Consider the following 15,562-nt stretch of genomic DNA (forward strand, 5'->3'; position numbering starts at 1 on the left):
TCTTGACGGCACCATGACAGCGTTAAGAGCCTGCTAACTACTTAACCGCCAAACTGTGGATCGAATTAACATTTCTAAACTTCAACACTACTAAGCTAACCATACCTCACCGCTCGCTCTCTCTTTCTCGAAACCTCTCATTTTCTCTCTCGACAATTCACTAGAATTTGAAGAAAGAAGAACGGAGTAACGAAACTTACATTAACAACAATGGAAGGAGATCCTGAGCATCTGTACAAATTGAGCTACGATAAGTTGCCGGAGTCTGCACGCGAGTCGCTTGGCAGACTAATCAGTGCCGAAGTGTATTTCACGGTGCCTGCGAGCTATTTGGACGATGAGAACCTTGGATGTCTTCGAAAATATGCGGTTTCGTTTATTGAAAAGGTACGCTGCATTAATTGAAAATGAAGTGTGTTTGTGCGAATATAACTTATGATTTGACGAACGAGTATGTCGATCAGTTAGTGATGAATATTTGGATTGGTTTTGTTGACATATGAAGCAATCCAAGTGTGAGAATTTCGATGCGCTGATTCCTTACGTGGCAATGACCTACTTTGATCGGTTCATGTCGATAGGCGAAATCCCGGTATCTACGTATTGGATTCTGATTTCTTTAGTCTTTGTTTTTTTAGTGTGTAATATATAAGAACTTGAAAGAAAATATAATGCAAATAGTCGCTTCTGTTTTCGCCGGATCATTATATATATATATATATATATGAAATCTTATTTACTCCGCTTGCAATTTTTTGTATTTTGTATTCCATATGTGAAGTATTTCACATATTATATAATGTTTACTGATAAAGTGAATTCACTGCTCAGCCTGTGGTTAAAACTCAATTCGCAAACATAATACTATGTCTGATCAGTTGCCTGGCCCTTGCTTGGAAGCTCCGAACCAAGACCTTCGTGCTCTCAAAATTTTGGGTATTTGAACTCTAAATTCTTGATATGTGTGTGTGTGTTGATGCTCTTTTTGTTGAAAATAGAAATTTAGTAGAGATATATATAGATCGTACACGTCTGACATCTTGAATGATTCTCTTTTTAATACACACATTATGTACGTATGTTCTTCGTACTTTGCAACGATCCTACAATATGTATTTGTGTATGATGGAATTTGGTGTTTACTACAGAACGAGAAGAATCTGAACAAGTTTTCAGCTAGAGACGTGTTACAGATGGAGTTATACATCTGCAGACGTTTGGATTGGAGAATGCGAGCTCTGACACCAATTTCCTTCATTGAGTACATCATACCACTCCTCCCTCTGCGGCGTGAGTCGCCCTCTCTTCGCCGTCCTGTTCGCCAGCTGATAGTCAAATCTCAATTCGGTATGTAGATTACTTATTTTAGTTGAGATTGTATCGGTTTTATTCCCTGGAAGATTGCTTGCTAATAAGAGAAAGAACTTACGCATTTTAAGATACTCAAAATGTTTTCTCATGTCTGTACAGATCTTGAGATTTAAGTTTTCTGTGGGTAGTTTCAGGCTAGGAAACAAGGGAAACTCAGTCCTACTGTGGTTAGCTTTTATTTCTCAGGGTACTGGATTTAGTTTTAGAGTAACATTCCATTAACTCTCATTATTATATTTTTTTCATCTTTTCAAATTTACGGGAGCATGTTTTGGAACAGCTCTTATGCTTGTACTAAGTCTTAATGTCTTGGTTGAGAAACAATTTCCTTCATTTCCCGATTCTTTGATGTATTGATACTCATTCCAGAATATTTCTGTTGACTTCTTTTCCTTTTCTTTTTTTCCTTCATAATGTACCTAGACATTTCATTCACAAAATATAGGCCATCGGTTGTGGCAGCCTCCGCCGTGCTCACTGTTGCCTCGCACATGTTTCCTAGTACATGTGGACTCATTGCACTGACCATTCTCACTCCTGAATACATTTTCCCTGAAGTGGTAATTAAATTAATCTAATGACTTTTTGTAACTCTTAATTAGCAAATTCATCAAAGATTAATCTTGTGGAGCGGAGTAATATAGAATATATGTATAGGAAAAGGTTCTGGAATGCAGAGACATGCTCGAACCACTTTTTGAAGGTATGTCTATGCCAGCGGTTGGGAATGCATCCAGGAACATCGAAGATAACCAGCCAGCGGACACTCAATCAAATATTGAGGAAGAGAGGATCCACCCTGCAGGAATGGAGCCTGCGGCTTCTGCGATTCAACCCGTACTTGAGGAAAGCGATGAACTTGTTAATGCCGATGCTGATGAGCTGATGAATTTTGAGTTGGGTTGGATAGATGCCGAAGCGGCTGCTGAAAGCAAAGTTGTAGCCCAAGCTGCGGATGATGCTGGTTATATTACCCATCTCCGGCAGAAGCTCAGCGGCTGCGGCCGCAGGGTCATGCAGAGCTGTAACATTCTGTGAGCACCCTTCTGTTGCTTACCTATATTCATTGAGCATCATGAAGCAGAGATTATTACTTTTTCATGCATGCACAGGATGAATAATGCTAGCAGTAATAAAAGCTTGAACACAAACCTTGCTGCTGTGAATTGGACTCGAGCAGGCTATACATGGTTTATATTGCTAATATCAACACCAAAGAATTGATGCAAATAGCTTTACAGGTTAGGAAGTTTTTCATCTTCCCTTTTGGGTATTGTCTGTGATTGTTTTCAGTTGCCCGCAACTTTCTAGGATGTTCACTCATTTGGATATTTTACTTTTCTTTTCCACTCAGGAATTTGCTCGTGCATAACATATGGCGTAGGCTTAACTCTTAAGATAAAGCTTGAAACCTATCACCCAGCACGCCATAGTTTTTCTGAAAAGTCAATTTTCAAACGTTCTAATTTCTCAGCGGGCTAAGTCTTATGCATGTGAGATATTCTTTACGGATTAGAGGAGTCATCAGTCTTAATTCATGTTTATCTTTTACTCATTAAAGGAAAAAAAAAAAAAAAGAAATAATCATGTACATATTTCTTCATCAGGATTTCTATTATACTTCTACAGAACTGCAATTACTTGCAAATCCAATTTAACTTTCAAATTAGTTAAGTTGAAAAGTTAATCCGCCTAAACGTTGTAATCCGAAACTGAGCTTTCTTACTTTTCTTTCTCCTCTTCATTCTCTTCCTTTTCTGCTGTGTCACAAACCCCCTCAGATCAGCTGTTATCTTCGTCTTCGTAATTTAAAGTCAAAACCTTGGGTTAAGCCAACTTCTTTTTTGTTGTATTAGTTTAGAAGAATACATGGACTTGTAAGAAACTCAGCATTTCTTTCTATGGAGACGTCTACAGACGAGTGAGTTCATCCTTGCTGGCCCATTAACATAAAATAGTAGCCCAACTGCACAATCCTTCCAGCGTTGCACTCTGTTGATTATTTTTTGAAGTTAGCAGTATATGCCACGTTCTACACATTCCTAAAAATATTAAAAAACTATAATGTTTTGAAATTCCATCTATGATTTATTTGACTTCATAAAAATAATCTCTCCCAGAATCTGCACATATTATTCAAAATAAACAATGGAGAGATGATAATTCAAATGAGTTGAGACTTAAAAATAAATACTCGAGACCAGAAAATTAGATAAGAATAAATAACTAGTGGGAAGTTGGTTTCACTACTTGAAAAAAGTGGAAACAGGCATAGGAGACGGAGAGGGGTGATGAAAATAAAATAAAAGCAAACCGAAAATAACCAAATTTCTATCAGAAAGTCATAGATACCAAATTAGCAAGTGTTCATTTCATACACCAAAATACTGTAGCGAGATCTAGGTGTAATAACACAAATCGATCTTGTAAAACATAAAATGTTATTATAATTTGGCATCACATGTCATAGATCATTTAATATAAGCACACTACACATATAACTAGGCATTATTATACTCTAAAAATATTATATAAAAATAAGTACATGTAATGTAATATAATGTTATAGTAAAATCGGAAGGTTTCCTTAATGTGTTAACGAGAAAAAAGGAACATAAATCCAGTCCAACTCCAAGCCTATTATACCTCCTTTACTTTTCTCACGTCGCATCGCATCAGATACGAAATTAAACTGAAGAGATATCACAGCCGTGAGCGGGAGCCGGCCCCATCTCCTCTATCTCCATACATGCCTATGTGTACTTATAAACGCCATTTGATTTAAACAACTCAACATACACACACACACACTACACACACTAGCGAACACGTTCCCTTCCTTTTCTCGGACAGCCTAAATATACGCCCACGATTCCGTATTTCTCTGATATCCCCTCGCTTCTCTCCTTTTCTCGTTACTACTACTCTTTTTGTTTTTCTACTCTCCATCTCTCCCTCTCTCTCTCTCTTCACAAACTTTGCATGGGATTTTGATTAAGACGGTGTCTCCGATGGATCCCGTGAAGCACCTGGGGAGGAGCAAGTGTTTTGCGTGTTTTACCCCTGTCGCAGACGACGATGCACCCTGCTCTCGCTCCCCCTCGTCGAGGAAAACGGCCCACCACGGCTTTTCCGGTTTGCTCAAGTCCGTTCTCTTGAGGACGCCATTGGTGAGTATCGACTTACCACTTCCATTGTTTGGTGAAATTAACTGTATGCTTTGTTGGGGTTCATTATTGAATGATCTCTGTTTTTCGTTTCAGTCTACTTCATGCGGTTAGAATTTTGATTGCTCTCTTGTTCTTCCTGTTTTGTCTAATTGCGTTTGATTTTGATTTATGGATTTTTTTTCCCCTTTCTCTTTGATGTTATCCATCAATGACTTTGTCTTAGTCCAACCGCCATTCTCAATAATTAATATCAAACAATGTGAAAATCAAGGACTGACAACCCCTAATTCATTATTTTTCATTTTAATAATGTAAGAAATATATTAAGCACCGCTATCTTCAACTTAGTCATATAATTTTTCACGTTAATTCTTCCAGAATTTCTGCTACAAAAGATCCTGACTCAGCAGTATCTTTCGAATACAGGTGAGGAAATTTCGGAGCAAAAGATATAGGCGGGACTCCTGTCGATCGAGCAGCACCCCATCATCCAAAACCAAAAAGCAAACAAGTCCTACCCATAAGAAATCTTTCTATAAGGGATTTTCGGACGATAATGAAGAAAGTTTCGACCGTCCGTCGTTGTTTTCATCGACGCCCCCCTCCTCTGCCTCATCCGTTACATCGGACTCGAGCTCGGGATCCGAAAGAATTCAGGGGCCTGCTTCTCTTGATTCGAGACCGACAAGAACAAACAATAGGCACACGAAAAGGGTTGATAGCAAATGTAGTTACAACGTTGCTGCAGGAATGTTCGTTCTCCTGGTTTGTCTAGTAGGTTTGGTTTTTTGGGGGAAGGTTTTTGCAATAGTGACTTGCATTTTAACATGGCTGTTTTTTGCTCCGAGCTGCGGGTCTCAAGATGGTGGCTGGCCGGTAAACGGCAACGTTGTTGACCCGGAGGAGTACAAGAAAAGGGTGGTCATGGAAGGGTTCTTGCAGAGGAATCGTCGTAAGGTACTAGAGAGGGAAGATTTGGAAAGAAAATAAAGTAATTTTGGTTGAGTAGCGCAGGCAAGGTTTTTGGCGTGTGTTTGTACTAGGAGGACTGTTCTCTCTTATTTCCTTTTTAACTGGTTTCTTTTATTCTTTTCCGTAGTTTGTTTTCTTTTTTCTTGTCCTAAAATTTTTCTCATCAATTGTGGGAAGGTGAAATATCAAGAACTCAAAACCTCCACTCGACAGAAATAGATGATGCTAATATTTTAAATCTCTCATAAAAAGAAATGCTAGTAGTACGATATTTGTTATTAGTTCTATCAAACGATTGTTGATGTATATATTGATAGTTTTTCTTTTTCTTTTTCTGAAATGATTTATATAGTGATGGTTGTAAATATTAAAAATTATAGAGATTCGTCAGTGCTCTAAATAAAAATTTGTTATGTATATTGCTTTTTTCATTTTGTACACATGAGAAATTTATTTGTATAGTGTTTTCTAGATGGACATATTACAAAGTTTGTAAAAGATATGAAATTTAATCTTCGTACCCAATTAGTAAAACAACATATAGTTGTATTGATTACAAAATTAATCACTCTTCTTACAATATACATCTACCTGACAAATTTATTAAATATTTTACATATATACATATAATAAGAATCTTGAACTAAGTAGAATATTAATTAGTTAAGACCCTATATATGAATGTGGTCTCCTTCAAAGTTGCAAACTTTAATTTGTTTGTGTTGAATGATCCTACATTAGCTAGCGTTCCTCGTCTTCTCTCTAAAACTATTGTTATTGTACCATTTCTTTCTTTCAATGCCAAACACTGAAAGTCTGGTATTGGATGAGCAGTTGGCAAATAAAAGTATTGCCTAAGGATCTTGGTAAACAGTCATTCGATTTTGTTTCTGAGGATCGTCTGTTTGCCGGAAGTAGCGTCCTGATATTCTACTTAAAATTGGTTTTTAATGTCTGCAACCATATGATATTCATTATCCATTTTTATGTTTGTTTTGGTTACACAAATGCTGTAAGGTGAAGGTGCCGATTCATAGTAGTGATGTTATGAACCCCAAGCTTTCAATAGATTGGTAAGATAACTTATAGAAATGTGGGAGTTGGACTTCATAGACGTTCAACATGATCAATAGAAACAAACATCAAGTTATATCCTCACCATACAATACTTGGCAATAGATTTGTTTTGGTGCCCCAACCCACCAACTATTGTGTTTGGTTTGTTTTTTGAGTATTTTGGAGATGAAGACAGCAAAATACAGATAAAATAAATATTTCGCAGATAGAGCGTATATTTGCAGATAGATTTGTTTGTTGGGATTTGAAAGACAAAAATCACTATCCATCTCTTTTATATATTTATATACATATATGTGTGCGTGTGTGTGTATATAGTATTTTGTTTGTGAGTAGAATATGTTACATAGTATTTATATTAATTAATTTTTGTTTGGAAAGCAATTTATATTTTTAGTTTAAATAAAAATTAAATGCACTATGGTAATGTGTTAAAAATGCCTTTGTTATTCGTTATATTCATAGTGATAAATTTTAATAGATAATTCAAAAAACAAAATATTTTACTTAACTATGTAGTACTAGTATATTATTATGTACTTTCAAAATTTGTCAATTATTTCATTCAAGTAGAATTTTTTTAGTACAAAATATTTAAAAGGTTAAAATTAAATATGATTGAATTTAAAAGTTAAATCCAGAACAAAGGAAAAAAAATTTGTATACATTTGACATATAAATTGAGCCCTCCAATGTGTCCTCCATTTTGATTAAGGGTAAAATTCATATTACCCCTTATGATATTCAAATTGTTTAAATAGGCCCTTGTGATAAAAAAAAAATACTATATTACCCCCTGTATTATTTAAAAAGGTGCACACTACCCTTTGGGCATTTGAACATAAATCTTATATTGCAATGACAAAAGCACCCTTTTGAACTGATTTTGGCCCATAAAAAAATAAAAATAAACACCCAAATAAGGCGTCCAAAAATAAATCCTAATATTGAACTGATTTTGGCCCAAGAATTAATGGGCCGAAACCAAATCCAAACACAGTCCTTGTGTTTCTTCATACAACCGCGGATTGATACACCTTTGCCTGTCTGGATGATAAGTTGTGTTGTTTTATGATTATTGTGAACTACAAGAGGTATTTCACTTGTGCGCTATGAGTTGTGAGATATATTTATCCATTTCTAGTGTTATCTATTTTCTTGGAATCACGCCATGTCCTTTATGAGATTTGGATAATGTTTTAATTTTTATTTGTTAGGTTTGGGATAAAAGAATATCAGTTTATTTACTGTGTCACAAGGAACAGGTGACAGAGACTTTGTTTCTTTTTCATGGAATGGGGTGTTTGAAAAGTGTAGCTTTCTGTATGGCAACAAAAAACAGAGATGAGAGAAGAAGTGAGATTTGGCTTAGTTTGCCAGGACTTGCACACAACTCTATATCCCACACAACATGCATACATGCCTTTGATTCTTGCACTTCACCCTCTACAAATCATTAATTATTACACTGTTAATGTGTAGTTAGGTCTGAAAACAAGAAGATTTTGTCATCAGTTATTTTCATGGGAAGAACCTGGCACTATATATGCATTAGGGGTCATAATATCATAAGACCCTTGATGTTGATATTCAGGTTCTAGACTTCATCATAACTCTCCAAATCCTACCCTTTTGGGACAAAAACTCCTCTAACAACACTAATTCAATTTACCTTTTCCAGAACCAATAAATTATTGTTATAAGTTTATTACTATTGATCTTCTTTTACTAGCCATTGTATCACCGCGCATATATATTCAGATAGATGATATCATTTTTTTTAAAGAAAAAAAATCAAATCTAGTGACATTTAAATGAATACTATCAATATAATATAATATTTAAATGTGTAATTATTGTTTTAAAAATTAATATCGTAGTATCACACACCCGTGGATTGTAAATAAATTGTCTGAGGAGACCGAGTTTAGGAGTATTATGTATGGAACGGTGTACTGTGGCTGATAAGATTGGCAAAGATCTCGATTTAAGAGTCTATACTCAGGTTTAGAAACATGGTTTAAAGGCATCGCATTAGTACTCAAACTAACCACTTCTTGCACTAAATTACTGTTTTCTGTTCCACAATGGTGAGAAGCAGAGGATGGTGAGCTACTCCGGCAACCTTATCATAGGGTGTACGGTGCACCGCAATCGTGAACTAACGATATGCGGCCACGTCATCATCCCGGCCCCACTTTCCGTATCCGGGCACCCACGCCTATGCAGAGGAAATTCAAGGCATTAAGAGACAATAAGGAAAGATAGGGAGAGGATTATTAGATTAACAGTTAACGGTGAGAATCTTGGTACAGGCTCTCTCCACTTTCCATGTGGGGACGGACGGATGGTCCCCGAGCTATTATGGCCCGCGTAGAGTGGGGTGCCAATGTAGAGAATCTTTTACTTGAGGGGTGTACGGACGTAAGGCTGGTGGAGGAGAGGCGGGATATCTCGGCACGTGTACGGGAGATAAGTGTTAGGTTGGGATGTGTTTGGGTGTTCGATTTGTCTTGGTTTTGGACAGACACGACGGATTTAGGACTCCTGAGGGTACAGGGGAGACTGCATAGAATTTTCGGGATGCGCGCAAAAGCCAAATGGCGCCTTAGCTGAGTTTAATTAGGTTTTAAATTTATGGGTTCTGCATATTTAATTAGTTTAAATTTTTTAGCATTTTGGGTTTTAAAAAACGATTGATTGTGCCTTTAATATTTTGTTAGGTTCCCTCACAACATATTGTTGTCCAAAAGAATAGACTACTAATCTTAGGACACGTACATTTTTCTTTGTTTTTTGGCCCATACGGTATTGGAAAAGCAAACAGTACCCAAGAGCAGCTGAAGTCAGACCTTCCGATCTAATTTCCAGTTATAGAACTACATATATATATAGAGAGAGAGAGTAATCGATTAGCAAATCTCATAATATATATATATATATATATATATGTGAGCAGATGTGGACTGAAAGGCCACCAAATCTCACTCTCTATGATTGCTTTTTTATTTGCTGCTTTTAATGTCCGCACATCCTATAACACCCAAATCATTAATATTTTTTTCCATTATTTGCTTTATTCTGCTCAAATTGAGTTTATTTAAGTTGCCTTTTTACAAATTTTAACAATACGATACACTCTACATTTATATAGCTCAATATTTTATGTTATTTTTATGTGATTGATCGAAATTGATAGTTATTACATATACTTTAGGAATTAATTTATAGTGTGTGCATCTCTGATCTTTACATGCCTTTTTTAATTATTTTGAACAATCAACTGAATTTTAAATTTTTGATCCGTTACAGAACTGTGAGATATTTGGGGCGTCCAATTTTAGAGATATTAAAGGAATTGTTAAAAGGAAAATATTTTCATAGCTTTGCAAATAAATGTATGTGAAGAAAATAATGTCAACCCATTGATTCCAAATCTAGCTTTGCATGTTTAGTTTTGAAAAATAATTTAAATGAATTTGTTATATTTTATATAATTGAAAGTGTATTTTGTTATTACTACTAGTATTTATATTTTAAATGTAAGAGACTCATTGCCACATCATGTATATTGGTGTATGTCGATCGATCATGTTTATATTATTTCTCATGCATGGTACCTATAGGGAGCACATATACATATATATAATGAAATTTATAAAAATAACAATAATAAATTTTTACTTAAAAAATTATGGAGATTTTACAATACTTTCAAACGTTTTATGATATATTTTGAAAAGTTTATAAGTCGATTTAAAAATTCTAAAATCTATGATATGTCTATTTTGGCTATATAGAATGACTAAATATTTTTAAATATTCTAAAAGTTATTGGTTCTCATAAAAATAAATTATAAATTAAATATGTTAAACCATCAGTTTATTTAAAAATTATTAATATTTTAATATACCTTTTGATTTTGATGTCATGTCAAACGACTATTTCATTAAAAGATTTGGGATGAAAATTTAATATCTGCAGCCTCTCGTATTTAATACTCGGAAAAATATTATGTTTGGATTCTTTTAAAAATGAAATGGTGGAGTTATTATATTCTACAAAAATCTGAGTCATTGAAAAAGGCTTTTAAAGCTGCTAAAGACAAATGCAAAAGGGTGTGGCAGTAGTAGAAAGTGGAGTGCTCACATCAACCCCATTTGGCATTTCTCAGCTGGTTGGTGTACCTTTTTTCTTTCTTTCTCTCTCTACATCTCTCTCTCTCTCTCTCACACACAGCCACTACTACTGTTCCATTAATTCAAAGCCCACTCTACCTACACGTGTCAGGTTGGGATGTGTTTGGGTGTTCCATTTTGTGCTGGTTTTGGACAGACACGACGGATTCAGGACTCCTAAGGGTACAGGAGAGGCTCTGTTTAGAATTCTCGAAATCTGCGCAAAAGTCAAATGGTTTAACTTTAGGGTTAGGGTTTATGGCCTCTGCATATTTAATTTGTTTAAATTTTTTAGCGTTTTGGGTTTTCTAAAATGATCGATTATCCTCTGCAATAACACAGAATGAATAAGTGTAATTATTTGAAAACACGATTCACAAAATGTGTTTATTTTGAAATAAAAATACAAAACTAAATGTTTATATTGCACAAAAATTAACAGCAACATTGATTTCCATGTCCTCAAGATTCGGAAATATGACATGTCTTGAGGAGACAATCCAAAAATTCAGACATAAGATTTTTTTTGTATTTGAATTTTTGGGTGTATAAGTGTGTTGGGTGTATGAGTGTAAAAAAAAAAGTTGGGGAAATATGGCAAGAAAGAAAGAAAAGTAGTTATAGTCCAAATTGAACAAAACAAACATTCCACATTAATATTTTGTTAGCTCCCACACAACATGATGTTAATGTTGTGGAAGAATAGAGTATTAATCTTAGGACATGTACATTTTTCTTTGTTTTTTGGCATATGGTATTGGAAAAGCAAACAGTACTGAAGAGCAGGTGAAGTCAGACTTTGGGATCTAATTTCCAGTTTTAGAACTATATATATATATATAGAGAGAGTAATCGATTAGCAAAATCTCATAATATATATACAGGGCAAAATTGTGTTTCGATATCATTAAAAAATGCTAATTTTGCTTTTGGTATCACAAATTTTATAAGTTCGTGTTTTGGTACTATTAAATCAAAGATAAGTATTTTTGGTACCAACTTAACAGTAGAGCCTTAACGGCCGTCAACTCATAATTTTGGTTGGAAAAGTCATGTAAATCTGAGGAAAAGGAGAAAAAATTGGTCTTCCAATATTCCATAGTATTTTAGTACAATTAAATTTAAAAATAATTTTTTTGGTCCCATAAAATCATGTACGGCAGAAAATAAGTAATTCAATACAATACAAAATAAAAGATAGAATCCATAAAAATGAAGCAAAATATACTTGTTATAAATACACGATTTGAACTAACTGAAACCTGGTTAGATAAAAATTAGACAAAACCCACTTGACAAAATATAAGTATTGCAATGCACAATTTTCGGTAATTGAAACCTGCCAAAAGACTTCAACCTATATATTTAGTATATGACTTTGAAAATTTTAACTATTAGAGAAAGAAATTATATAATATTTAATATTTTAACATATTATCTTTTTACGTGGAATGGAATTCGGATTCACGATTCTTATTTGATCTGCCTCTAATGTCATATAAAATGACCATTTCATTTGATTAAAATTTGAGCGGTAGAGAGAAGGATATCTAATATATTAAAAGAAATGCAACCCCTCGTACTTAATATTCAAAAAATATTATGTTTGGATTCTTTAAAAAATAAGATGGTGGAGTTATATTCTACAAAATCTGAGTCATTGGAAAAGGGAAAATTGGAAAAGGCTTTCTACGCTGCTAAAGACAAATGCAGAAAAGTGTGGCAGTAGTAAAAAGTGGAGTGCTCACATCAGCCCTTTCTGTATTATGCAGCGTACGGACACACCCGAAAACCTTCATGAAAACCCCCCCACATTTTGCATTTCTCAGCTGTACTTCTACTTCTGGTTGCTACCTTTTTTCTTTATTTCTCTCTCTCTACATCTCCCTCTCTCTCGCTCTCTCTCTCTCTAACCTGTTTCACATAGCCACTGTTCCATTAATTCAAAGCCCACTCTACCTACAACAATGCCTACTTCTCTCCTCATGGCGGCCAATGACCATCAACCCACAAACCCACCGCCCCCCCAAGATCACGATCACGATCTCCACCCAGTACGCCGTAGTTCTGGGAGGAGGAAGCCCAGGGGCTGCGACGGATCATCTGCTGGGTCGTCGCAGAAGAAGAAACAACCGCAGAGAGGGATGGGAGTTGAGAAGCTTGAGCGGTTGAGGATGCAAGAAAGATGGAAGAAAATGACTGAAATCAACACGAAAAACCAGGGTTTTACTGCACCCTCATTTCCTGATCCTGCTTTGATCAATGCTTCTTCTGTTCCTGTTCAGATTTCCAAGTTGGGTGGCTTTGCGGCTCCGGGTGTCCCCCAAATGGGTTTGAGTCAGAACCAGAGTTATCTGGGTTTTCATGGGCAGATGGGTGTTGGTGGGTTGGCTTCTGATCAGCCTCATCATCACACGGATCTGTTTGGAATTGGGTGTTTGAATAATTCGGGTTTTGTTGGTAAGAATGTGAGTGGGATCTCTAAAGAGCTCTCTTCCACCCCAAATGCTGTCAACTGCTACTCCGAACACTGTAATGCTTGCCACAAGGTCAACCTAGTTCATGCAATTACTCAAAAGTTTTTTCCAAAAATAAACCTTAAAATTTGTAGTAAAACATATATATGCATTCTTAAATTTGCAGAAAAAGAAAGTAAACGGTGAGAACTGGGGCGGCGGTAGAGCTGTGAGATCAGACATGTACACGCAAATGTGCAACGTTGGAGACTGCGGATTCTTGGGGTTAAACACAGGAGACAATCAGAATATCATCAACCAAGATAATCATCAGGGCCTTGGAACAAAAACACTTTCGGTACCTCATCAGGTTGGAAATGGCAAGCAGGTAATCAATCTTCATTATCCCTCGTTTCACCAACAGGGCCTAGTTAGCTATTTCATTCTCAACTTTTGAGGTTTGAATGTCATATATAACAATTTCATAGTATAATCTCCATAATCTATGTAAGATTTAGACAAAACCCGCATTTTGATCTTCCCTGTGAATTACTATAATGAATGAAACTGTATATATATTGAAATCATGCATATAGATATGTATATGAATTTGTAGGGCGTAGAGGTTGTGGCAGTGCACATGAAAGGATCAGGATCAGGTGGTTGGGAGGGTGGGAATCAAGTGTTGATGGAGTATGAGTTCTTTCCCTCAGCAGGAGCAGGGAAAGGTGGCGATGAGGTGGTGCAGCAGGAGGGAGGTTCATCGTCAGAAGCTTCTTCTGGATGGATGGCTGGATTTGATCATGCCTCAATCAATTGCATTGATCTTTCTCTGAAGCTCTCTTATTAGCTAGGTAGGTAGGGTAGGAAAGTGGGATACTGGATATATACATACACCTGCAGCAGCTTCTCATGTTTTTAGTTTTTGTCTTGAAACATTTCAGTGAAATGCGTCTTCTCCACACCACTAAAACACAGCCTTTTCTTTGCCTTTTTGGTTGTTAAACTACTTTCACTATCTCCACAATGGGCCAATACATTCTCTCTGAGTTTCTTGCCTCCACCCTTCTCTCTCTCTCTCTCTCTCTCTCTCTCTCTCTCTCTCTCTCCCGCTCTTGATCTGATCATCATCATCATGCTTTTTCTTTAATTAATATTTGCCTCACTCTAGTTTAGTTGTACCTGGTAAGTGCTGAAACACAAACTTATGTCTGAAAAGTTTCTGTAAGGGGTTATAAATGGTAATGGTAGTAGTAAGTAGTTAGCGTTAGGACAGGGAGAGACAGGCAGAGGCAGCTGGACTACGTATATTGGCAAAGCTGTACATACAATGTGGACTGTAAGCAGTATAAGTTTGTTTTGCGCAGACGACTCTCTCTGCGCAAATTAAACCAATAAAGCTAGCTAGCTAGCTGTGCCTAATGCTTGCAGACACTAACCAAGCTCTGCTTGCCCAACTTATTCTGATTTGCAGCTTTCGAGCTGAGAAAACTAAGTAGTGATGGGTTTTTACTTTTTATGGGAGGAGAACTTCAAGAGGTGAATATGTTGTTCGGGTTGTTTATATAGAGGCAGAGTGGACGTGGTTTTAGTGACCAACAGAATAGGAAAGGAACCCTGTTTTAGAGTGCGCGGTCTAAAAAATGCCTGGTGGCGGTGAATTTAGACAAAGGGGCGGGGACCATAAGATAGATACAGATATTATGTAATGTTAAATATAAATAAAAATGTAATGATGTTAGACGCCCAATTCCAAACTATGAGCACAACCTTATCTCTTATTTAGTTTCTTGTTTTAGAAAAAATAATATACATATTTTTTTTAATATAGAAAAATATAATATATATATATATATTCAAAGCATAATGCGCATTATGAAATTATAAATTCAAAAATGATAATTTTAGTATCATAATTTAAAATCTTTTGCAATAATGATATCGTAATTTAAAAAATAAGGTTGAAAAATACTATAATAATAAAATATCTACACTTTTAGTACTACTATTAGAAATTTAACCAAAAGGTGACAAGCACTTCACATGGTTGTTAAATCAAGTACCTTCATATAAGTAGCAGAAAAAGAAAAAAAAAATATATATATATTTAATATTTTATAATTAATTATGCAATATATAATCAAAATAATAAAATTTAATATGATTTACACTCGTGTATATAATTTTCTTCATGCAATTTGAGATTTTATTTTTTTTAAATCGTATTCTTTATTCTTATTATTTTATTTTTCTATTTGGACCCGTATATTTTGATGCCACTTAAGAATTGTTAATATAATTGAAAAAACCAAAATTCTAAAAATTTAAATTTTGGTT

At 35.3% G+C, this 15,562-nt stretch overlaps 3 protein-coding genes across 3 annotated transcripts; all 3 read left to right on the top strand.

The window, feature by feature from the left end:
- On the top strand, positions 61–3,077 carry LOC105174783 (putative cyclin-D6-1). Its single transcript, XM_011096972.2, has 8 exons — positions 61–387; positions 506–592; positions 832–936; positions 1,149–1,347; positions 1,795–1,931; positions 2,029–2,405; positions 2,484–2,612; positions 2,726–3,077. Exons 1-7 carry the CDS (start codon positions 211–213, stop codon positions 2,593–2,595), a joined length of 1,194 nt encoding a protein of 397 aa, XP_011095274.1. The 5' UTR covers positions 61–210; the 3' UTR covers positions 2,596–2,612; positions 2,726–3,077.
- LOC105174784 lies at positions 4,157–5,868 on the top strand. Its single transcript, XM_011096973.2, has 2 exons — positions 4,157–4,541; positions 4,968–5,868. The coding sequence occupies exons 1-2, from the start codon at positions 4,383–4,385 to the stop codon at positions 5,529–5,531; spliced, it is 723 nt and encodes a 240-aa protein (XP_011095275.1). The 5' UTR covers positions 4,157–4,382; the 3' UTR covers positions 5,532–5,868.
- On the top strand, positions 12,616–14,198 carry LOC110013021. The gene is made up of 3 exons (XM_020698495.1): positions 12,616–13,318; positions 13,413–13,613; positions 13,842–14,198. Exons 1-3 carry the CDS (start codon positions 12,737–12,739, stop codon positions 14,073–14,075), a joined length of 1,017 nt encoding a protein of 338 aa, XP_020554154.1. The 5' UTR covers positions 12,616–12,736; the 3' UTR covers positions 14,076–14,198.

Source organism: Sesamum indicum, linkage group LG12 (genome assembly GCF_000512975.1).
Source record: "Sesamum indicum cultivar Zhongzhi No. 13 linkage group LG12, S_indicum_v1.0, whole genome shotgun sequence".
Lineage (NCBI taxonomy): Eukaryota > Viridiplantae > Streptophyta > Magnoliopsida > Lamiales > Pedaliaceae > Sesamum > Sesamum indicum.

Excerpts from the sequence above, each read along its gene's own strand:
- LOC105174783 (XM_011096972.2), top strand. The coding sequence starts at position 211 with ATGGAAGGAGATCCTGAGCATCTGTACAAATTGAGCTACGATAAGTTG. Across the intron at positions 593-831 it reads TGTCGATAGGCGAAATCCCG|CCTGTGGTTAAAACTCAATT; the intron begins GTATCTACGTAT and ends TTCACTGCTCAG. Across the intron at positions 937-1,148 it reads TCGTGCTCTCAAAATTTTGG|AACGAGAAGAATCTGAACAA; the intron begins GTATTTGAACTC and ends TGTTTACTACAG.
- LOC105174784 (XM_011096973.2), top strand. The coding sequence starts at position 4,383 with ATGGATCCCGTGAAGCACCTGGGGAGGAGCAAGTGTTTTGCGTGTTTT. Across the intron at positions 4,542-4,967 it reads TTCTCTTGAGGACGCCATTG|GTGAGGAAATTTCGGAGCAA; the intron begins GTGAGTATCGAC and ends TTTCGAATACAG.
- LOC110013021 (XM_020698495.1), top strand. The coding sequence starts at position 12,737 with ATGCCTACTTCTCTCCTCATGGCGGCCAATGACCATCAACCCACAAAC. Across the intron at positions 13,319-13,412 it reads ACTGTAATGCTTGCCACAAG|AAAAAGAAAGTAAACGGTGA; the intron begins GTCAACCTAGTT and ends TTAAATTTGCAG. Across the intron at positions 13,614-13,841 it reads AGGTTGGAAATGGCAAGCAG|GGCGTAGAGGTTGTGGCAGT; the intron begins GTAATCAATCTT and ends ATGAATTTGTAG.